This window comes from Eubalaena glacialis, chromosome 18, assembly GCF_028564815.1.
Source record: "Eubalaena glacialis isolate mEubGla1 chromosome 18, mEubGla1.1.hap2.+ XY, whole genome shotgun sequence".
NCBI classification, from domain to species: Eukaryota; Metazoa; Chordata; class Mammalia; order Artiodactyla; family Balaenidae; genus Eubalaena; species Eubalaena glacialis.
In genome coordinates, this window is record NC_083733.1 from 58,714,629 (window position 1) to 58,738,037 (window position 23,409).

Consider the following 23,409-nt stretch of genomic DNA (forward strand, 5'->3'; position numbering starts at 1 on the left):
ATGTGACCTATGGGCATCTGTCTCATACCACGCCCACCCGTGCCCGGTGACAAGCACCCCTCTGTTCAGTCCCCGAGAGACCCAGAAGGGCATCTTGGGGTGGGGTCGGAGCTGGAGACAGCCCAAACACAGAAAAGTGAGTATGAGCCAAGCGTGCCCCTACAGAACAAGCCTGGACATGCTGGACGCTCCCAGGTAGGGCCCCACCCAAGCTGGGCACCTCCTTGGGAAGAGAAAGAAGGGTATCTCAGTCCTAGCAGCCGCTCTACCCTGCAGGGAATCAAATGACCCGATTCTGAGATTCTGATCTTGGGCCTCAGGTCAGAAAAAAAAAAAGAGGGGGGGGGTGGGAATGTGAGAAAATAGGGAAGTGACCTTCTGGGTCCTGATGGAAGAGAGGGCTGGAAGTCCAGACTCCTGAGGTCCCCGTGGAGGAGGGGGCTGGGCACAAGATGCCCATGTCACATTCGGCTTCTGGTTCTGCCTCCCCACCCCAGAGCTACAGAGACCTGCCCCCAGATCTTACATCACTTCTTTCTCACCCTAGGGGTAGGGTGGGTCCAGACCCACCCCTCCTCAGCTTCCTATAAGAAGAGCTGGGGACCTGGGACTGCAGGTTCACTCACTCATCCATCATGAGGCTTTCCACGAAACCCCAGACCTTCCTGCTGGCCTCCGTGCTGCTCTGCACCCTCCTGGGCCTGGGTAAGTGACTAGGGGCCTGGAATCCTGGGACCTTCGGAAAGAGGACTATGAGAGGGCATTCAGCAAGGTCCTCCAGGGGCGAGGGGGAAAGAGGAGGTGTCCTGGGAATTCAGATTCATGGCAAAGGCAGAGGGTAAAGGAGAGAAAGACTGGGGCCCCAAGGGAAGAATAGCTCAGAAACTTGTGTGTGTGAATCCCTGAGAAAGGAGGGGGTTTGATGGGCTCTGAATCCCCTGTCCCCCAGGCAGGGTCTCAAAATAAGCCATCTGGCGACTTCCCTGGGGGTCCAGTTGTTAAGACTCTGCGCTTCCACTGCAGGGGGTGTGGGTTCGACCCCTGGTTGAGGAACTAAGATCCCGCATGCCATGCAGCTCGGCCAAAAAAAAAAAAAAAAGACGTCTGAATTTTAGAAAATCAGATGAGAGTATGATTAGAAAGGGAAATCTTTTTTTTTAAAAATGATGGGGCGGGGGAGAGATTTTCTTTCTCCCAGAACTCTAGGGAATTCAGACCCCTGGTGTCCTCCCCTAGATGCAGGACTTCAGGCAAGCCCCACCTTCCCCAGGACGCAGTTGCCCAGTGTCTGGGCCCCCAGTTGCCTCCTCTCTCAGGACCAAGGAGTCCATGCGCTTGCCCTCCTGGTCCTCGCTCTCCCTTCTTGACCTGGGATGCAGATCCCAGCCTCAGGTACCCCTGCCTGGGCTCCTACTGTCTACAAGACCTATGCGTGGTACCTACAAGGAAGAGGATCTCACTTCCAAGAACCAGCTCGACCTGAAGCTTCACAAAAGTCCATGGAAACCTTCACCAGGACCCCTCCCTGTCCCCAAACTTTCTCAGAGGACCCTAGCGTCCAAAGTCCCCAGCCTTGTAATTAGGTAAACTTGCTCCCCGGTGGAGTCGCTTCCCACCCCTGAAAGCAGCTTTGCTGGAGCACCACCGCATCTCTGCCGGAGCTTCGGACAGTTCCCTGGACAGCCGCCAATGCCCCGCCCAAGAACAATCAGGGAGATACCCTTCCCTCCTCCCTCAGACCGCCCCCCCCATCCCCCTCTGGACTCCGTCCGAAGTCTTGGTCCGCAGACCACACCACCCTTGACTAGAGCCCTGCTCTCTACACTGCAGGGTATCCACTAAGCTGTGAGGTGTGTACAGGCTCCGGACCCACGTGCAGTGGAAATGTGCAAACTTGTGACCCCGACCAGGACTCCTGCGTGGTCATCGTGGCTCACACCAACAGAAGTAAGAGGGCAGGGCGTGGCGTCAGATCCTGGGGAGGGGGCTGTGCTTTCGGGGTAGCAGATACCAGCACGCGCAGGGAGGAACCTTCCAGTGGTGAGCGGGCAGGAAAGAGGGAAAGGCAATCTCGAGGTGGATGGAGGGAAGAGAATCCGATGGAACGACAGAAACCACTGTTGTCAGGGATTTCTGAAAATTAGACTCCAAAGAGTTGATGGGGTGGGGGTGGGGCAGATATAGAGACGTTCTTAGGCAGGAAGGGATTAGGAAAGGAAAGGGTAAGGGGGAAGAGAGAAATCGCGAGAGGGGAAAAATCTAATATGCAAGAGGTGGAGGGGGGCGTGTAGAGGAGAAGGAAGGGGCTGGGGTGGGTTGGAAGGAATGTGACCAGGTTGACCATTTGGAGCGGGAGGGATCCCCTAGGGATGCGGGTTGGAAGAGACCATTCCTGACAAGAAGAGGAGAGATGATATTGGGGTAGAGGGAGAGATATAAAAGAACAGACAGGAGAGGGAAGATAATCCTGAAGTATGGAGCAACTTATCACAAAGAAGAAGTGGAGCTGCGGCAATGGGGAGACATATGAGTAAAATGGGAGAGGAGGGCAAGACTTAAATGGAAGGGACTGTCCCAGACCTGAGGGAGGATGGGGGAGAAGGGCAGCAAAGGAAGAAACCACGGGGGGTGGGGTGTTCATTCAAAGCTGAAAGAGACCCAGAAACCCTTAGTTAAAGGAAGATGGTGGAGCAGGGCGTGAGACTGGAGAAGGAAGGATGTGACGGGAGGCAAGGCCCACGTTGAGTGTAGGAAGGAACCATTCTGACTGGAGGGGGTGTGTAAAGTGGGATAGAAGATTGCACGCTGCCCTACTCACCTAGCAAGAGTGGGCAGGTAGGGGAAGGACCTGAAAGTCTTGAAGAGACCACCCAGGAGTATATGGGAGGGAGATGGGACCCTGGGACCGCAGGAGGAAGTTGGGGAAAAAAACACCTTTCTGTGGGGTAAAGAGGGGAAACCCTAGGGTTGGAAGAGACCACCGTACTGTGGGGAGGGGGAGGGGGAAGGCCGTGGAGACTGGACGGAGACCGCTTCAGGCAAGACCTGAGAGTAGCCAAGGAGGGCAGCAAGAGACCATCGGTGGGAGGTCTGGGGAGTGACCCTGGGGAAATCTGGAAGAGACCACGTTAGACAGAGAAGGATATGGGTGTTACAGGGTGGGGGGGCAAGGGTGGCATTCCAGCATTTGGTGGAAGGGATTCCAAGGGTCAGGGGAGGGCGAAAGGCTGGAAGAGACCATTTCACACCGCCATGGGGATAGCCATAGGCGGCCTGAAAAAGACCACTACAGGTGTGACCCTTAGAGGATGGCAGTGGGGTGGCATGGGGCGGAAGGGACCACTCAGGCAGGCACCAGGGCTTGCCGATGGGAACTGCAAGAGACCACCAAAGCCTGGAGGGGGTGGGGTGGAGCGGACCTAATAAACAGTCCAGACCATGCCCCAGGCAGATAAGGGGGTATGACTCTGGGGGGCTGGAAGAGGCCTCCCTAGACAGCAGCGGGCTGGGGCAGCTGTAAGGTTGGGAGAGACCTGGAAGCCGGGGTCCAGGCCAGGGCCCCTGAGCCCTCCTCTCCCTCGCCATCCTGCAGAGGGCCACCAGTCGGTGAACACCTATAAGGGTTGCATGAAATCCAGCGCCTGCAGCTCAGGATTCGTCTCCATCACCATGGACCCTGAGAACTACATGGTGTCCAACACACGCTGCTGCCAGAGCGATGTCTGCAACCACGATCCCCTGCCCAGTAAGTGCCAGCTCAGCCCCACATCTGGAGTCCCTTCCTGCCCCCCCGAGAGCCTGCTGTGAGCACCCGCCACTGACCCGCGCTGTAACCTTTGGCAAGCATCTTCCTTGCTCTGAGCCTCAGTTCCTCGCCTGTGAAATGCAGTGTCCATTAGCAACCAGTGTCCCCAGTGTTGTTGTGAGGTTGGGAAAGGGTTTAACGTACCTTACACCTTACACTCCACCCTCCTCCCCAGCTCCCGAGAACAATCGTACGGAGAATGGCCTCCAGTGCCCTACCTGCATCACCCCCTTCAAGGAATCATGCTCTTCAACTAAGAAAGTACTCTGTGTTGGCCAGGAAAGCCACTGTATCACCTGCGCTGGCAAAGTGCAGACTGGTGAGGGGCACCTAGACTTCTGGAGGAGGGTACAGGGAGGCTCCCAGAACTGGAGGCTCATACTTCCAGATTCTAGGGGAGAGAGTGGGTCCAGAGAACTGGGTGAGGAGGTGGCAGGGGCATGACCCCAGGGTCATGAGGAGGGAGGGGTTGGAAGTCCTGACTCCCGTCTGAAATCCCTCCCCCCCAACAGGCGTCATATTTGCTACTCGGGGCTGCGCTACAGAGAATGCCTGCCACACCAAGCCTGGGACCCTGGTGCCCTCAGCCTCTCGTATCTACACCATCACCCAGGCCAACTGTCTTCCAGGCCCCCAGCCTTCTGGCAAGGCTAAGTGAAGAACTGAGGCGTATGCCACGTTTGGTCTCAATTTGTTCTCAGCTACAGCTTCCCATGTGCCAATATATTAAACAACTTAACAGAACAAGTCTGAGTCCTTGTGATGTGATGCATTTCAGGGAGGTGGGATGCAAAAAGCAGGGGTCTCAACCTTTGGGAACCCCCTCTTTGGAAGGAAGAGAGGGAAGACCCTACCTTTTGTTAAGGGATTACTCCCTGCCGGGTCCCCATGCTAAGTGTTTTCTTGCGGTACCTCATTTCATAATCACAACAACTCTGTGAAGTTGAAAGTATTGTCCCCATTTTACAGAGGAACAAACTGAGGCACAGGTTGCGGTGTCACTTGGCTTGGGTCAAACAGCTAGGGAAGATCAGACTCCAGAGTCCATGATCACCTCTCCTGGTTAACCTCTCCCTCTTTTGCCTCAGTTTTCACATTTGTAAAATGTGGGTATTAATAGTCATAACCTCAAAGGGCTGTCTTAAGAGTCAAATGAAAGAAAACTAAAAAAGCACTTAGTGCAGTGCCTAGCACCTTTAAGACGATGTTGGTTCTGGAGACAATGTGTCTGGCCAAATAGTTATCATCCTAATAGCTGCCACTTACTGAGTGGCCATTAGTTGGCAGGTGCTAGACCCTGGCATCAGTCAGGACAGAATCGATTATGCTACAGTAACAAACAAGTCCCTAATCTCAGTGGTTTAAAGCAACAAAGTTATATTAGTCAATTCATGCTGTAGTAATGCTTGTGTAACAAACCATCCCCAAACTGAGATTGTAACAACAATCCTTCTTCTTTCTAAGGGTTTGTAGGTGGCTGGGGCAGCTCTGCTTCTGGCTGTGCTTTGATGGGTTTGGGTCCAGTTTGGGAGGGGGATTCAAGTTCTCCTCCATGGCATTTCACAGTCTTCTGGGATCAGCGGCTCCCTGGCTAATGTCTTTCTCGTGGCAGATCACAGGGGCACAAAAACCAAGTGCACCAAAGGCCTCTGCTGAGGTCGGGGGTGCTAATGTTCCATGGAGTGAAGTAAATCATATGGTCAAAGCCAACATCAGTGGAGCAGGGAAGTACTCTCCCCCTCCAGTGGGAGGGAGAGGAGTGGTATTTGCTGAAGAAGTACCCATTCACAAAAGGTTGATTTAAGGGACTTCCCTGGTGGTCCCGTGGTTAAGACTTTGCCTTCCAATGCAGGGGGTGCAGGTTCGATCCCTGGTTGGGGAACTAAGATCCCACATGCCTCGCAGCCAAAAAACCAAAACAGAAAACAGAAGCAATATTGTAACAAGTTCAATAAAGACTTTTTAAAAACGGTCCACATCCAAAAAATCTTTAAAAAAAAAAAAAAAAGGTTGATTTATCCTTGACCTTCCACGTCTAGCACCGTCCACAGGGCGTTCTGCTCATCATAATTGTGGAGCAGTCACCAACTTAATGCCGATTTCTGTGCACAGGAGAGAGCCCAGCAAGGTTTCACATGGATGACTAAATGCTGCCACCCAGAAGGGACTTGACACAATTCACTGGTTGGAGCTAGTCACATGACCCTACCAAACCCCACCGGGAGAGGAGGAGGAAGCACAGTCCGGGCCCCGAATGCCCCACCCCAGCCCCCGCCTCGCCAGACACATTTCATAACCAGCACGAATGGCCACCACGACCTCTTGGGGCTGTTTTTCATTTTGTCTTCACAACTACTCCATGTGATAGGCGCTATTATTCTCATCCCTGTTTTCAGAAGAATCTGAGGCTCAGAGAAGGAATGTCACATTGGTGGTCGTAGCAGCTAAAAAGTGGCAGAGCTTAAGATTTTAGTCATTGGGTCACACTGAGGGGAGAAAGAGACCACATCACAGAGAGAGCGGACAAGCCTGTATCAGTTATCCTTTGCTACGTAACAAGCCCCTCCAAACCTCATTTGCTTAGAATAATCGGTTGGCAATGTGGTCTGGGATCAGCTGGGTGATGGTTCTTCTGGTGTCTGCTGGGTTCAGCTGCCGGTCAGCTAGGCAGCTCTCTTTCAGAGGGTTGACACTGGTTGGGGTGTCAGGGCTGACTGGGCCACATGTCTCTTATCACCAGCAGGTTAGCCTGGACTTCTTTTTGGCCACACTGTGGGGTTTGCGGGATCTTAGTTCCCCAGCCGGGAATGGAACCCATGCCCCGGAAGTGAAAGCGCCGAGTCCTAACCACTGCACTACCAGGGAATTCCCTAGCCTGGACTTCTTGATGTGGTGGCAGTGACAGGGGTCCCCCGGGTAGCAAGAGAGGAAGTCCCAATGCATGAGCACTTTTCAAGCCTCTGCCCATCATCTTTGCTGTTGTCTCAGTAGCCAAGCAGATCCCATGACCAGGTCTAGAGTCAGGATGAGAAGGGACAATCCAAGGGCAGGGCTGCAGAGAAGCTGAACAGACTGGGGGCGTTAATGGGCCAAGCTGGTTCCGGAACTAAGACGTTTACCATCACAGCCCCCAAGGTGTAAACAATTAATAGTCTGCTCCAGCCCCTCCAGGGTGGCAAAACTCAAAGTCTCTCAATTCCAGCCCAAGGGATTCTATCCTGCACAGACCCCCACTGTCTCTCCTCTCCAGGGACCCAGGAGTCTAGGCTTTCAGCTCCAGTCAAAATCCCAAGCATCTTTTTTCCCCTTTAAGCCCCGAAAGAACAGACACACAATGGAATTTCTACTTTTTTATTCACTCCTCCAAAAAGCACCACAGGCCAACCCACCCTTGATTCACCCGCCTTCATGGTTTCCTACCTCAGTGGACACACGTCTCTCCATCATTATCCAGACAAGTATGAAACTCAGCTAAGGTCATGAGGCTTTTGTGCCTCTTCTGCTTCTGGCGATGGCAACGCCAAGATTCACCATACTTTTCCTTGAATTTCTGCCTTCAAGGGCCTTCCAGCCTGCAGGTGCCTTGTAGACACACCCTGATGGCAGGCAGCAATCCATCCAAAAGGGAGCCTTAGTCTTTTCTGCTTGGATGCTCCCAGAGACAGATGTCTCACTAGCAACTTGCTGCCTCTACAGAGCCTAAAATTCAATCCCTTTAAAAGTCATGATTTAAAAGGCAACCACTCTAAAAGATAGTCGTGACACCCAAGAGTGTCAATATACAACTACACAAACACAATCAGCACACCCCACAATGGACAGCGACACGTGAAAACAAAACTGGGTCTTGCTTTCTCAGATTTGATCTCAGGCATGATTCCCATTGGCATGAGGGCAGAGGGAATTTGGAACAGAGACACGTAGAGAGCAGAGATGTCAGACGGGACCAAGTCAGAGATGGTGGCAAAGCGGCAGGAAGAGAGGAGGGCACTCCGAGCAAAGGCATGGGGGTGAGACTACCGTTCGGGCTCCCAGTGTGCCAGCTTCCAGGAGGGGCTGCAAGTTCGTTGCTGTGCACGAGAGAGAATGCATGTACCTACGTGCATACACTGAATTCTCACCATAACCCTGTGAGGTAGATGCCATTTGCTGAGTGACTTGCCCAAGGTCACCCCCATGGTCAGTCAAAGGGCTGTCTGACCCTAGAGCAATGTGCACAGAGTTCCCTGTGATAATGGGAAGTGTTCTAGGGCTGTGCTGTCTAATACAGTGGCTACTCACCACGTGTGCCTGGAGCAACGGGGAAACTGAAGTTTACATTTCAGTTACTTCTGATTAATTAAAAAATTGCTACTCATCTCAGTTATTGGAAAACTATCCAATATAATCGGGACAACTTGGGTATATGAATCGACTTCTCCAAATATGAGTTTTCTGAAGTCTAAACTGAGGTCAGATATTTCTGATGAAAATTTATCATCTGAATTGAGATGTGCTGTGAGAAATACACAGCAGATTTCAAAGACTTAGCGTAAAAAGAATGTGAAATATCTCATTAGTAGTTTCCTATACTGATTACATGCTGAAATGATAATATTTTGGATATACTGAGGTAAAACATATTAGAATTAGGTTCACCTGTTTCCTTCTCCTTTTTTAATGTGGCTACTAGAACATTTGAAACTACCCGTGTGGCTCACATCCTGTTTCTACTGGACAGCACCGCTCTGCGCGCCTCCTGCCCCTGCACGTGGCAGGCAGGCTTGATGGAGATGCTTGAACGCTGGACTTGAGGAGGAGCCAGCGTCATACTGGGTACTGCAGATATGGATGAGGAACATTCTCCTAAGGCCAGAAGAGCTTTGAGGACAATGCTTGGAGCTATTCAGTATAGAGCCAAATGCTCTTCCCCATCTTGGCCATCTCCACTTTGATGGGACAGATTGTGCCGGTGGTGGGAGCTCAAGGTAGACGTGGTAGAAGCGCCCCTCAGATTGGTTACCCCTGTGTTCAGCTGTCAGAGGAAACAGGATCTCGGAAGCGTTTACAGTTCTTGTCCAGCCCTTTCATTTCACAGGTGGGAAAATAAGGCACTGGCCCACGTCACCCGGAGTGACAGTGGCAAAGCTGTGTTTGCTTCCCAGGTCCCCTGACCTCAGACAGGAGCTTCCTCTCCCATGAGGTACTTGTTTCTCCCCCCATCTCACACCTTTTCCCTGTCTTGTGGCAAGAGGCTGATGACCTAAATTCCAGCCCTAGTTCTGCCACTGATTAATGAATTAAATATTCACTAAGCACCTTGTGTGTGTCAAGCACTATTCTCGGTGCTGGGGGTACAGCAGAGAACAGGACAGGTATGGGGATAATAACCAATAAATAGGTAAATAAATAAATAAGGTGATTTTCTACAGTAATAATTGCTACAAGGAAAAATAACCCGCCAAGATGAATAATAGGGGTGGGGGTGTGAGCTACTTCAGTTACAGAGGTCAGGGAAGGCTTCTCTGAGGGGACACTTGAGCTGAGACCTGATTGACAAGAAGGAGCCAGTCATGGGAAGATCTGGGAGCAGAGCGTTCTAGGCAGAAATAACAGAAAGTGCAAAGGTCCTGAGGCAGGATCCCAGGTGGCCCACTCAAGCATCAGAAGGAAGATCAGGTTGACTGGGGGATGGCAGGGGGCAGGAAATAAGAACAGGCAGGGGCCTTGCTGTGTGCTGTTGAGCCTAGAGCCTGCCCTCTCTGGGCTTTGCTTTCCCCATCTAACATAACAGAGATTCTGCTCGATGGCCTCTCAGGTCCTCCCTTTCTGTTTTTGGCATTGAAGAGTTCTGTGACCTGTGGCTTCTCCTCTACTTGTAGCTGGCAGCCTAGAACATTCCAGGCACTGTGGTTTCTGCCTTTGCCTCACTGTGGCACATTCCCACGGTCTGGAACACCTGCCCAGCTGCTCCGTGGGTCCCTTGCTCACTGTGGCATTCTCTGTGTCTCTCAGGGATACCTGAGGTAGCCAACACAGAAGCATTTGGATCAGTGCAGCAGTACGGTTGCTTTTCCCAAAAGGCAAGTGTATATAATACCAAGGTCAGAAAGGGTTAAGGTTTAATGACAGAAGTAACCAAGACCAAAAAAAGAGAGAAACCCCTAAAGGAGAGAGGGACAGAGGAACAGGGTCCCCAGAGAGCCCCATAATCGCTCAGCACCTCTAAAATGGGGGCAGTCATATCCCTTTCCAGTCAAACTCAGAGAAAGGCAGTTAGTTACCAGGATCCAAATCCATTAGGGACTTTTGGGAGATACCTCTGAGGTAGGGGTTTCTGTCCTTCCACACCCAGAAGGCCTCATTCCTGGTCTCCGGCTACCCCCCAGAGCCCACCATGCCCAGAACTCTTACTTCCTCTCATTTTTGTGGTACCATTCTCCCCACAACAACTGGGAAAGAAATCTGGGTCACCAGGCCCCTGGTGGAGCAACTATTAGAGACCCCTCTACTCCCCAAGAGGAGCCAAAGGTCTCCAGCTCTCTCACACAGCCCCCTATTCCCTCCTCTAGATGGAGACCTTCCACCACCCATGAATTAGGAATCAAGGTCCACAGCCCTCTTGGGAGCCAGGAGTTCTGAGACTCCAGAGATCCTTCCTCCCCCCAATGAAAATTCAAAGCCCCCTTTGTATGCAGGCCTATCCCCCCACCGCCCAGAAACCCAGACCTTATATCCCTTTGTGGCTCTGGAGCCCAAGGATTCCAGCTCCCTGGGGAACCCAGACCCCCTCCTCCATGCTAGAGTCCCCGGTGTGATGGAGACCCCCTTCATCAGGAAGCAGGGCTTCCACCTCCTCTCCCCCTGGAGGACTAGACACCTAATAAATCCAGTTTCTACTCTTTGGAGACCAAGATATACCCCCTTGGAGGAGTCCCAAACCCTCAACTCCCTTCAGGAGTTCAGGAGTCTAGGAGTCTGAGGGTCACACCCTCTGGTCCCCCAGAGAAATCAGAAGTCATGTCCCCCGAACTCTATTCCCCTTCAGGACCCAGGAATCCTGGTGACGAGAAGTCACATTCCAACCGGTAGTCAGAACCCTCATCGCCTTCAAGCACCCGGGATTCTGAGTGGCGGCCCCCGCGCCCTCCCCACCCCCCCACCGCTGTTATCTCACAAGCCCAGACATCCCATACTAGCATGCCAGAGTCTGGATTCCCACGCCCTCTCCCTCTTACGGCGACTTGGAGTCCTCAACCCCTGACCAAGCCGAGCAGCCGGGACACGGGGCACCCCGGAAGCCCCGGTCCTCAACACCCCCCTCACTGCGCGGGCACCTGCGGTGCCAGCACTGCTTCGGCGTCGGCCCGCATCTCGTCGAGCGCCTGGAGCAGGACGCCGTGCGCCGCGCGGTAGCCCAGGCCCCCGGTGGCCGCCGCGCCGCCCGCCGGCCACAGGAAGGAGAGCGCGCTCAGCGCCGCGCCCCCGGCGGTGCCCTCGCCCGCCCACGAGCCCAGCCTCGCCTCCACTTCGGCGCGCGTAACCGGACCCGGGAAGCGCGTCCGCTCGGCCAGCTCCCCCGGCGCCAGGCCCAGCGCGCGCTCGCGTCGTGCCAGCGCCGCGGGTTCGAGCCCCAGCGCCCGCCGCCACTCGGCCAGCTGACCTCGCAGGAGCGCCACGTCGCAGGCCCAGCCCAGCCCCGGTACCGGGGCCGCCGCCGCCGCCAGGCTAGCCAACAGGGCTGGCCGCCACGCCCCGGCCCGCAGCGCCGCAGCCTTGGTCTGGGCCGCGCGGGGAGACGCGGGTGGCAGAGCCAGCAGCAGCGCTCCCGCCTGGGCCGGGGGTAGCGCACGCCGCAGCCACTCGCACAGCCCCGGGAGGCCGCCCGGCCGCAGCGGGAACACTGGCGGCGGCGCCTCCTCCAGCACCTCCCACGTCTCGTCCTCTGGGCTCAGTGCGGCCGCGCGCTCTGAGTCCCCGCTGCCCGGTTTCTTCACGCCGACGCCAACCGGCTTCAAACTCTCGCTGCCTGCGTCCTCTGAACCTTCCCTACTGACTGCTTTCTGCGATCCTGGGCCACGTTTCTCCCTTCCCTCACTGCGTGCATTCTCAAACCCCCCTCCGCCTGCGTTCTCTAAGCTCTCGCCGCTCTTTTCCTCTTCGTCCAGGGACTCCGGATCCTCGCCCTCGCCGTCTGTTCGCACGCAGACCAGCGGCGTATCTGGTAGCACCAAGGGCCGGACTTGGGCCCAGTCCTTCTCAGTGGGGGCCCCAGGAGTGACGAGGATGAGAGCGTCGTAGTGGGTTGGGTGGGGGGCGGCAGCAGTGCCCGCGGAGCCCAGAGGCACGGTCCAGAGCACCACGTTGGGGAGCTCTGGGGCCGGGTAGGGCATGGGCTCCGCGGGCGCCGAAGCAGGCACCGCACCTGGGTCGTCAGGATCTAACCCGAGTAGCATGTTCAGCACAAGGCTCACGTCAGCCCTACCGGCCACGGCCAGGTCCAGGCGCGCGCTGCCCAGTCGCTCCAGGCCGGCCCGAACCCATGACAGCGCCGCCTCCAGGCCACCCGTCTCGAAGGCCTCGCGCACAGCCTCCAACTCTGCAGCGCCCAGCACCTCGAAGCCATCCTGAGCCGGTGGCAGGAGCCTGCGGGGAAAGGGAGGGATGGGGTCAAGGGCAGAAGAGGGGCTAAATGCTGGCGAGCTGGGCTAGGGGGACAGGACTGGGCTATGATGACAAGGCGGAGCTTTCCGAATAATCAGGAAAGGGAGGGGCCAGACTAATGGCACAGAAACAGAATCAGAGGCTATGAAGAAAAGGGAGGGGCTTAAAGAAGGGGTGGGACGGCTGGATTGAAATCAGAAATCAGGTTGCCAACAGAGCCGAAAATGGGGACCCGGCTAAGTCTTCCCCGGGGTTACACTCTGCGGGAGCGGGTCTTTCCGAGGGACCTGCAGGATTAAGAAAAAGCCCTGCTGGGCGGGGCAAAACTCATAGAGAGTGGAGTTTAGAGCAAAGAAAGAATGGCGACTGTATTGAGGACTAAACGAAAATCGAGCCCTATTCGACAAGGGCAAGGTCACCAAGGGCGCTCTTTCCTGAGACTAGGAGTTAGGAGGGCTGTAAAGACAGGTGAGGGGAGAACCCTCATCTACTAGTTCTTACCAAGGGCGTGTGGCTAAGGAAGAAAGACGAGTGGTGGGCCTGGGGGAGAGGCTGCCCCTCCCTGAGCCTCATTCTGACGTCTATAAAAGGAGGCCGCTTGGGGTTGGGGGAGAAAATTAAGGAGGTAGCCAGCAAGTGGACACCGAAACGAGAGGGGATTAGAGAAAGGAAGTGGGCGAGGGCCCCCCGAAACGACAAAGCTCGCTTAGGGTGTGGCTCTCCGGAGACTGGGGTCGCTTGAGAACCAAGCAGATGGTGGGCAGGAGGATGAAGACTGGAGAGTGGAGTCTTCGGGTAAAAGCTTCGCGGGGATCACCAGCTTGCCTGGAGAGAGTGAGCCCTCGTTCACACTTTGGCCTGGGGGCAGTGTTTGGGCGCTAGGTCCTGGCCCCTCCTAGAATTCTCGCGAGGGAGCGGGTGCTCAAGACCTCAGAGCGCTCGCAGGAGGCGGAACCTGGATGACAGGTCCAGACTTCTAGCTGACCCTTGACCTAGATGATAGAAAAGGGTCAAGCACAGAGCGCTAGTTTGAGGTGGAACCTCGTGGACCTCAAAACCTGCACTGAGGGTCGGGATTTGGACGAGGGAGCAGGGCTTCCAGCAGATATCCCGTTAAGGTAGGCCCCAAACTCGCTGAGGGCGGGGTCTCGCAGACCTCAAAGAGCACCTTAGGGGTGGGAGGTACAGACTAAATAAAGCACCAGTCCTCTTCAACCACCCTGAAACGCCGCGCTCACCTCTGCAGCGCCTCCGCCTGGCTCCGCAGCGCCGCCCGCAGGCGCTCCAGCTCCTCGCAGCCGTCGCTGCTGCCGCAGTCGGTCTGTAGCACAAAGAGAGCCGCGGCGCCCAACCCGGCGCTGTCCAGCCGGGCTGCGGTGTGATCCCGGGCCTGGGCTACATGCTGTGACTCCTCGGGACGGAGGTTCCGCACAGCCAGCAGCGGGGTCCCTCGGGCCAGGGCGGCCCGCGCTGCCTCCCCCAGCGCTGGGGCCAAGGGTTCCTCATTCCCCTCGGGGCCGGGCAGCACCAATACCAGCACGTTGGCTTCCGCCGCCCACGGCCCCGGCGCTGCGGGTGGGCAGCTCAGCTCGCCCAGGAAGAGGCCTGGGCCTGCAGCTCTCAGGCTGGGGAGCCCGGAATCCGGCCGGCCGTCGGGGATCTCTACCGTCTCCACATCCTTGTCGCACAGCGCTGCGATCAGAGCAGACTTTCCCGAGCCCGGAGGCCCCAGGAATAAGACGGTCACGTCACCCCGCGGCGGAGGCATGGCTGGAAAGCGGGGAGAGAGGAAGACCCGGGTCACGGAGCACCCAACCTTTTTCTTTCCTAGCTTCCCCACTCTGGTCTCAGAATTCAGCCTTTTACCCTGTCCACTTCTTTCGTTCTCGGGTATCACTCCCAGGCACCTAGAAATCTGGCGCCCAGGCCCTATTCCCCAGGGACCTGGGAGTCCTGTCCGCCCTCTTTCTGGATGCGTTTCCCTTTACGCTTCAAAAACTCAGAAATCGCCCTCTAGCCCCCTCCTCCCTCAGGGACACACGTTTTTACCCCTCACTCCTCCCTTCCAAATCACCGACCGAGCAAACAGCCGGCACACGGGACAGCGCAGTCGGTAGCAGTCGGTCAGCCGCTGAGAAGCCCCGCCTCTGGGGTCCGAGGACGGAGGCCCATGAGGCTAAAGCGCCGGGATTTGGGGATGTCCAGACCCTTTCCCGGGGCTCTAACCTGACGTCATTGCTTTTAGGAGGGGGTGTGTCTTGAAAGCGTAACCTCGGGGACAGGGCCCTTTGCAGCGCCTGCGCAGAGCGGCCGAAGGGCGCTCGCTCCTCCACGGTCGCCGAACCTTGAACAATGAGGAAGCCAAAGCGCGTGCGCGCCAGGATCGCCTAACACACTTGCGCAAAAAGCTTAGGTCTGTACGGCAAGGGAGGCTTGCAACGTCATCATTACGCACCCCAGTGCAGAGAAGGACCCCTCCCATTATTTTGAGGACCGGGTTGGCGCGACTGAATCACTGCAGTCGTTTGGCAACCCGAGATCTGGGCTTCGAAAGGCTTATCAGGCGAAAGGCGGTGGAAACCACCGGGACTTTGCGACTCGGTGGGCCCTACCCCGCCTCCCTTCGGGTGACGGCGCTGTGACGAGCAACTGCCAGGCGCAACGAAAGGCAGCCCTCTGCTGTCTGGAGAAAAGCAGAGGCCTGGGCTACCGGCCTCGGGAGGGAGCCGAGGGCAGTGCTTGGGGCAGCGGGTCACAGCGGCTGAAAGCGCGCGTGGGAAGCGGGGGCTCTAGGTGCAATAAGAGTTTCGGGATGTCACAGAAAGATGTCTCCCGGAAGGAGGCAGGCTAAAGCGTGGGTACCACTACCTGCCTCAAGACAGGTGGGAGAGAAGGGGATGAGGCTGGTGTCAAAGATCAAGGGTCCCGCGCTCTGAGTTCAGGGAGTTAGTTTGATGTAGGAGGCATAGGTCAGAGGTCTCACGCAAGTGAGAAGGCTCTAAAGGGAGTCACAAACCCGGGGAGTTGACTCTTCTGGGAGGATTGAATCTTCTCTAGCGAGCTGCTCTATCAGGTTAGAATTCAAGGAGATGTTATCTCGTGGGGGGTCGGCCAAAGGCTGGCAAAGCCAAGCCTGTCAAAGGTCATAGGATTGGCGGGCCCTCTAAGACTCGCTGTAGATAAGCGACTTCACTTGATTTACTGTTCTGTCATGCGTGCTCCTCTCTTGACCAGAGGGGTCTCAGTCACCATGGAGGACCGGCACCCCAAAGAGGCCATGGAGCAGCAGGATTCGTCCAAGGAGAGAAGTCCCCAAAGTCCGGGAGGTGACATCTGTGAGTACTGCTGATCAGAGATGGGTGGGGTGCAGGAGCTGTGATGCGAAAAGGATTTCTATAGCATTTCAGTGTCCAGGGCATTGCAGGGATTTGCCTGTTGGGAAGGAGCTGTTAATGGTCCCGGAGCTGCCCTCCCAGGACCTGCTACTCCCCACCCCTACCCTCATTACCCTCAGACGTACCCATCCTGCTCTATCCACATAAGCATGAATGGGATGCAGTTCAGAGGCACAGAGTGGCATCCAGAGAGGCTTGGGGTGGGAGAGGTGGCTGGGAAAGGGCAGAGAGCCCCAGTCCCAACTCTGCCCCAGACTCTGTGTGACTTGGGCCTCAGTTTCCCTATCTGTCAAAAGGGCTTGCCCCTATTCACCTCACGGGGCTGGCTGGTATGGGGATTAGTGGCAGAAAAGGGGAAAGCTTAATGTTAATGAAAGTAGCCAATTTGACCTAGGATAATAGCAGCAGCTTCTACTGAATGCTTATTATGTGCTAGGTGCATTCTAAGAGTTTAACATTTGTTATCTCATTCCGTCCTCCTAACAGACTCTGTGAAATTGGTAATTATCACTTTCACATGAGGGAACCGAGGCAAAGAGAGGTTAAGTATTTGTAACAGTGAAAGCCACAGTGTCAATGCTCTCCAGCCGGAGACCACCAGGAACACACCTGGAGTTGACCAAGTTGGGCTTATTGCTCACTGCGCTGAGGAAGCACACATACCATGGAGCATCTCAGTAATAATTAAGGACTTATTACAGGATTTAGGCTTGTGGTAGGTGATTTGGGGAAGGGTTCAAGAAAGGGGTTTTGCTGTGGATGGATGCTGCCAGGAAGCAGGGGCAATTACATGGCTGGCTATCTTAATACATCTTACCTAGAAGGAGGGAGGAACAAAGCAAGGCTCCAGGTGTAATTGGTAAAGCAGCAGCAGGCACTCATATTAGCCACGACTGGGGGGTGTCTGGCCATTTTTGTGGCTTGGACAGTGTTCACGTTTTGTCTGTGTTTAGAAGGCATCATGGCATGGTCTTGTCTTGATTCGTCTCAGTCACAGCATGGCCTTGTCTGACGATGTTCTGTGAAATTGTTTATGCTGAACAGGAGAACACCAAGGCCTAGCTGTGAGTGCCAGGCCAGCTCCTAGCTGTGGGACTTCTTTTCTTTCTCAACAATAATTATTGCAAACCATTGTGTAGCACTGTTCTAATCACTTTTTATACGTTAATTCGTTTATTCCTTACAACAGCCCTATAAAGTAGATACTGATGTGGTCATTACCCCATTTTCCAGATGAAAACGCCGTTTCCACTTGCCTCGGAAGTGGTAGAACCAGGAGTCAGTTCCAGGCAGTCTGGCTCCAGAGGCTGTGCTCTTGTCACACGGCTCTGTAGGAAGGGCAGACCCCCTGGGTTCCGGTCCTGACTCCGCCGTTTCATTTCCTAGCTTCATGACTGTCGGCAAGTTACCTAACCTTTCTGAGCCTCGGTCTGCTCATCCATAACACAGGTCCAGTAAGTCTGCTGTCCAGGCCTGGCATAGCACCTGGCACATAGTAAGCCCTGCATGCTCACTGTTGGTGCGATTCTGAGGCTGGGAGAGGCCCTCGAGACTCCTGCTGGCCTCCCCCAACCTCTCCTCGTGTCCCTCAGGCCACTTGGGGGCCCTGCAGTGCACCCGCTGCCTCATCACCTTCGCAGACTCCAAGTTCCAGGAGCGTCACATGAAGCGGGAGCACCCAGCGGACTTCGTGGCCCAGAAGCTGCAGGGGGTCCTCTTCATCTGCTTCACGTGCGCCCGCTCCTTCCCCTCCTCCAAGGCCCTGATCACCCACCAGCGCAGCCACGGGCCAGCGGCCAGGCCCTCCCAGCCGGCTGTGCCCACCACCACCCCACCCACCTTCCCCTGTCCCGACTGTGGCAAGACCTTTGGGCAGGCCGCTTCTCTGAGGCGGCATCGCCAGGCGCACGAGGCCCACCCCCTTCCCGGCCCCTTCGCCTGCACGGAGTGCGGGCAGGACTTCGCCCAGGAGGCAGGGCTGCATCAGCACTACATCCGGCATGCCCGGGGGGAGCTCTGAGTGTGGCTCCAGCCCTCCCTAGGGCAATGGAAGCTCTGCGGCTGGTGCGACCCCCGTCTGATATGGGGTAGGAGCCTTGGAGGGATTTACTCTCCTCCCTAGAAAGGCAAAGGACTCCTGATCAGTAGGACCCAGAAGATGCTCATTGAGAGCTTCCGTCTTTGGAAGACACAAAAGCCTTCAGGGAAACAGTAAAATCAAACAATAGTGAGATCTTTTGTTTAAAAAAAAATGAAATTAACAAGAAAGAGGGAAATTTGTTATTTGTATCTTCCTCGTTCCCAATTAAATAGTTTGAAATCACAACTAGCTGCAGATTGTGTTATCACCATTAATTCTTCCCAGATGGATGCGATGGGGCTGCAAGAGCCAAGTGCCTGGATTTGGGCCTGAATGGGGGAGGGAAAGTGAGGTGTCGCCTGCCTGTAATGCCACCGAATGGGTCCCACACGTGGAGCAACTTGAGCCTTTGGGGATGGGACAGCAAAGTCGGAGGCTGTACTGAGTCATGTGAGGGTTGCAATCTGGGCCCTTGTCTCTTCCCACTCCCTGCCAGCCTTTCCCACTCAAGGAGGGGCCATGGCATTGGATGGCTCTGCCCTCCTCCTCCCCAGATAATTTATTGTTCATTTAAATAATTTTATGTACCATTCTGGTCACGGAATATTTTTTGTATGTGTAGGTGAGATGGCATGAATAAACTAACAGAAGTAGTATCTAAAAACAAAAGGTCCATAATAAAATGTCTAAACAAGGAACTCTGGCTTTTGAGCAGGAATTCCCAGAGAACATAAGGGCATGGGGAGTGGGGAGCTCAGGGCAGACCTGGCCTGGCCCTGTGGGCAAACTGGTTTGGAGTCAAACAGAGATACCTTCTGTTTCCTGTTGTATCTGGCCAACACAGGGAGATATTCCATTAAGATCCTATTTTCAGCTCTTGAAAGGCCCAACCCTGGGCTGAGTTCCACTGGACCAGTTTTACTCCCTTGCATTACCTGCCCTGCCCCTAGAGACAATGGTCGATGCCCTGCATACAATAATCACAGCCCTGCATACAATAATCACAGACTCCATTTGAATTGAGGGATATTTTGAAAGCCCACAGGTGAGATGGATATGGTAGAGACTGAGCTATCTCCCACTTTTTAGCTAGGCACACGGTGGCTACAAAGACTGCCTTTCCCAGATTTCCTTGCAGCTAGATGTGGCCATGTGACTGAGTTCTGACTAAATTCCTGGGTAGAGTCCTCAAGCTTCAGAAAGGAACCTGCCTTTCCTCCACCTCCTCGCCTGGAATGTGGACATGGTATCCAGCCATCTTGGACCATGAGAGCGACAACAGGATGGCAGAGCAAGAAGACAGCAGGAGGCTGGGTCTGCTATCACTACTGCTCCCCCCACCCTTCCAGCCTCTCTACTACAGACCACCCGCTGTGTATATGTAAGTCAGCTTACATCACTCCTCATTCAAAACCCTCCAACGGCATCCCATAAGTAACATCCAAAGGCCTTACCCAGGCCCACAAAACCCAACAATGATTAGGTCCCAGCCCATTAAGCAATCTCAACTCCCTCCCGGTTCTGTCTTTTTCACTACACTCTAGCCACACATGCCAGGCTGGCATCTGCCTCAGAGCCTTTGCACTTGCTGTTCCCTCTTACCCAGAACTTTGCAAGGCTGCCTCCTCATTATTCAGGTCTCAATACCTGCCACTTCAGAGAGGTCCTCCTTGGCTAAAATAGCACCTCCAACCCTTAGCCTGATTTAGTTTCTTCCCAGCACTCTTCAACACTTGGAATTATCGCACCTGTGTTTCTGTCATCATCTGTGTCCTTCCTCTAGAATCCAAGCTTCTGAGGGCAAGTGGGTTGTCTTCGTCATTGCTTCATCCCCAGCACCTAGGACAGCGCTTACCATGGAGGCTCAAGAAAGAACTCCTTAACTGTGCCCAGTTGTTTACCTATTTCTCGGCCTCAGCCCACCCTTCCACACTGCTCTGTGAGGCTGGGCTTTCTGCAGCTATGCTTCCCAGACTCCCTGGAGAGCTGGCTTCCTTAAGTTCATCCCACAGGAGGTATGGGCAGAAGGAAGGTCGGAAGAGGGGAGAAGGGACTCACCTTGCCTTGGGCTCCTGCTGGAACCCCTCCAGCAGCAGTTCGGGCTCCAATACCTTTCTACACTCTCAGCACAAGGCACTGTGCCCCTCTTGGGGTTTAAGCAGCAGCTGTGTGGTGGCCAGTCCCTGCACCAGCCACACACGTGGCGAGGCCTGCCCACCAAGCTCCCACTGGGTTCTGGTCATTGCGCTTCTCTTTCTGCATCCCAGTCCTAGAGGTGGGAGCTTCTTGCAGACACTCATTTCTCAGTTACCTCACTTTTCCATGTTTGTGCTCTCAGCGTTTTAGTACCCGCGTAACCAATTCCCGGTACTGAATCCTCTGGAATTCCTAGCTTGGTCTCCATATCCTGCCTGGGCCCTGAAGAACTGAATGACCCCATTGGCAGTAGACTAGGTCTCTTGATTCCCAGTCTCTCGTGATCCTTAGGAACTCTTGACGATGAATGGATAATTCGCTACTTGTATGCTTAGAAACCCCGTCTTAGGGCGGAAGAGGGCTTAGGCATGCTGCTCCAGGAAATAAGATCCATCCATGTTGTTTTAATGAGCTGTGAATTTCTGCTTTGATGATTCTGAGATTCAATGATGCTAAGCTATAGTGGTTATGAAAGCCTCAAAGAGTGCATAAATATAAGATTCTGAGCTTCTAGGATGAAAAGTATGGGTTTTGAAAGATGCTTTGGTCAAGGTCCTGTAACAGGCGTCAGAATGTAAATGCTCTTTGGGGCCAAGCAGGTACCATAAATCAGTGAGGCAAGCAGGGTGTAAGGGGTCCAGATGCCAGACAGTGGGGACTGGGCATGCGGGAGGGAATGCCCCATTAATAGGAGGTGACCCCTACTCAGCTCCAGCAAACTACTGCCCCATGGGATTGTGGGTTCAGCAATCAATCTCACAAGGAAGCCAGAAACTTCCATTTTTGTGTCAAACCTGCCCATTTTTAAATGTTGGTAACTAACGTGATTAAAAAAACCTCAATAACTCTGGAGACCAAATACACTCCTGCAAGTCAGATGGTGGCTGTGGACAGCCATTTCTGGTGTGTGGCTTAGTGGCTAAGAATGGGTGCCTTACCTCCAGTTGTCTGGATTCAAACCTGGCCTCTGCTTCTTCCCAGCTGTGTGACCTCTAGAAGATTACTCAACCTCTCTGTGCCCTGGTTGTAGCAGTTGTAAAATGGTCATGATAGTAGCCCCTACGCCTCTAAGAATTATGATGATGACGACAGACTCGGAGAGAAAGTCAGAGTCGGTATTAATGGCCTGTGTGACCCGGTCCTCTTCCCCTCTGCTTTTCTCTGCCCCTCTCTGCTCTTGTGTTCCCACCAGTCTTCCCCCTGCCTTCCTCAGCAACAGCCTTGTGGCCCCAAGGGCGCTTCCACAAACATCCCAAGCAGGTTCCACCTCAGGGCCTTTGCACTTGCTGTTCCCACAGCCACATGGCCTGTTCCTCCTTCTCTAGGTCTCTGCTCTGATGTCACCTTCTTAGTGAGGCCTTTCCTGACTACCCCATTTGAAACTGCTTCACACACACACACAGGCCTCCCCATCCCCCTTCTCTTTTCCTCCACAGCACTTATAACCTTCTAACATTTTAAACGTTTTACTTAAATATTCAAGTATCTGTTTTCCCCTTTATAATATAACCTCCACAAAGGCAGGGATTTTTGTTCATTGTGTTCACCACTCTACTCCCAGCTCCCCAAATAGTGCCTGCATCTCCTACGTGCTCAATAAATCATTGTTGAATGAATGAGTAATAAGTAACAGTCCCTACCTCATAAGGATCCGATGTGATCGTCCATATAAAGCGCTTAGCCCAGGGCCTGGTCCGCTGTGAGCCATTATGGTAATTCAGGTTCTATTCTTGAAGGTTCTTAGTTGCCAAGCTTCTATGAGTTAACACATGTAAAGCGCCTTAGAACAGAGCTTGGCACACAGTAAATGCTCAGTAAATGCTAGCTATTATTATAATTAGGCTTCTATTTTCAAAGGAGCTTCAGTGCCAAGCTTCTGTGAATTAGTACTTCCCATCTCAGAGCAAGAGCCTGTGTTTCCACAAGGCTGTAATAAGCTGACCCTCTGTTCCCCTCTGACCTCATCCCTCGAGCCACTCTTGCCTAATTGACACGTGGGGCAGGCTCCTGCCCCACCGCCCCCCTCGCCTAGATCGCTCTTCCCACCCGTGTGCCAGGATCCCTCCCTCCCTTTCTCAGGTCTCCGCTTAGGTCTCAGGTCTCTGTCACCTCCTCAGGGAGGACTACACTATTTAAAACTGCACCCTCTTCCAGAACTGTTCTCCCTTCTCTTCTCTATTTTTCTCCACAGCACTTACCGCCATCCAGCATATGTTACATCTTTCTTGTTTATTTCTTGTTTACTATCTGTCCCCACCGGTGGCCCCTTCCCACCTCCATGTAAGCTCCACGAGGACAAGGATTTTATTTTATTCACTGGTGTGTTCCCAACGCTTAGCGCACAGCACGTATTCAAAAGATACTTGTTAAATGAATTAATGCGTCACAGTCCCTGCCTCGCAGAGTTATTCTAAGGACCCGATGGTCTCATGTAAATAAAATGCCGCACTCTGTAAGTGCTGGGAAAATGGCAGCTGTAATTATAATTAAAGTTCTATTTTTGTAAGTTCCTAGATGCACAACTTCTCTAAGTCAATATACATAAAGCTCTTGGACTGGCACTTGGCACCCAGGAAGCGCTCAGGAAGCAGAGCTATGATTATAATTAAAGTCCTCTTTGTGAAGGTTCTTGGATGAAGTGGCAGAGAGCACTAGCTGTCTTCCACAAACCGTTTTCTGGGCACTTGGCTAGACCGCCTTTCCCAGACTCCCTTGCAGCAGCCTGTGGCCATGTGACTGACCTCTCAGCAAAGGAACGTAAGTGGAAGCGCTATGTGCCACCTCCAGGCTGGGGCTTCTAAGAGAACATGTGTACCTCTCCAGGCTCTCTTTCCTCTTCCTCTGGCAGAACCCAGGCCATGGACACCCAGCCATGACCACGTGAATGACAAAAGGCTTACAGGATGGCCTGGGTCCCCAAATCACCACATGGAGGTTACCTGCCAACCTGAAACACCCATCCTGGACTATGACGTAAGCAAGAAAATTCTGTTGTGTTTGAGCCTGTACATCACGGGGTCTACGATGAAATACATGGGAACCACATTGAACATATGCACTTGGTAAACGTTAATTATCTAGGCAACAACGATCCTTAGCTTCCCCCAAGGAGCCCAGGGATGGTGAGGTAAATGCCCAGGCGCATGCCTTACACACTCGAGCTTACACACACATACACACACACACACACACACACACACACAGACCTCAAATGCACATTCGGCCGACACACAGAATTTGGCTTTTATTCTGGCTTTCACACAACTACTGCTAAGACGACACAGATAGGT

At 53.9% G+C, this 23,409-nt stretch overlaps 3 protein-coding genes across 11 annotated transcripts; 2 read left to right on the forward strand and 1 right to left on the reverse strand.

Annotated features, from left to right (window-relative positions):
• Window positions 1-561: 561 nt before the first annotated feature.
• On the forward strand, window positions 562-4,463 carry PINLYP (phospholipase A2 inhibitor and LY6/PLAUR domain containing). The gene is made up of 5 exons (XM_061173988.1): window positions 562-705; window positions 1,831-1,947; window positions 3,593-3,745; window positions 3,981-4,124; window positions 4,318-4,463. Exons 1-5 carry the CDS (start codon window positions 636-638, stop codon window positions 4,461-4,463), a joined length of 630 nt encoding a protein of 209 aa, XP_061029971.1. The 5' UTR covers window positions 562-635.
• A 6,499-nt stretch (window positions 4,464-10,962) lies between these two features.
• On the reverse strand, window positions 10,963-21,842 carry IRGQ (immunity related GTPase Q). Of its 4 annotated transcripts, none has more exons than XM_061173318.1 (3): window positions 21,760-21,842; window positions 13,687-14,218; window positions 10,963-12,430 (listed from the first exon to the last, which is right to left on the reverse strand). In XM_061173318.1, exons 2-3 carry the CDS (start codon window positions 14,214-14,216, stop codon window positions 11,107-11,109), a joined length of 1,854 nt encoding a protein of 617 aa, XP_061029301.1. In that variant the 5' UTR covers window positions 14,217-14,218; window positions 21,760-21,842; the 3' UTR covers window positions 10,963-11,106. The 4 variants fall into 4 exon arrangements, with proteins under 4 accessions (XP_061029301.1, XP_061029298.1, XP_061029299.1 ...); XM_061173315.1 differs by lacking the exon at window positions 21,760-21,842 and adding an exon at window positions 14,675-14,807; XM_061173316.1 differs by lacking the exon at window positions 21,760-21,842 and adding an exon at window positions 14,527-14,807.
• Window positions 14,840-18,169, forward strand: ZNF576 (zinc finger protein 576). Of its 6 annotated transcripts, none has more exons than XM_061173324.1 (3): window positions 14,840-14,861; window positions 15,683-15,783; window positions 17,436-18,169. In XM_061173324.1, the coding sequence occupies exons 2-3, from the start codon at window positions 15,699-15,701 to the stop codon at window positions 17,861-17,863; spliced, it is 513 nt and encodes a 170-aa protein (XP_061029307.1). In that variant the 5' UTR covers window positions 14,840-14,861; window positions 15,683-15,698; the 3' UTR covers window positions 17,864-18,169. The 6 variants fall into 6 exon arrangements, with proteins under 6 accessions (XP_061029307.1, XP_061029303.1, XP_061029304.1 ...); XM_061173320.1 differs by lacking the exon at window positions 14,840-14,861 and adding an exon at window positions 14,897-15,521; XM_061173321.1 differs by lacking the exon at window positions 14,840-14,861 and adding an exon at window positions 14,897-15,330.
• Window positions 21,843-23,409: the final 1,567 nt, after the last annotated feature.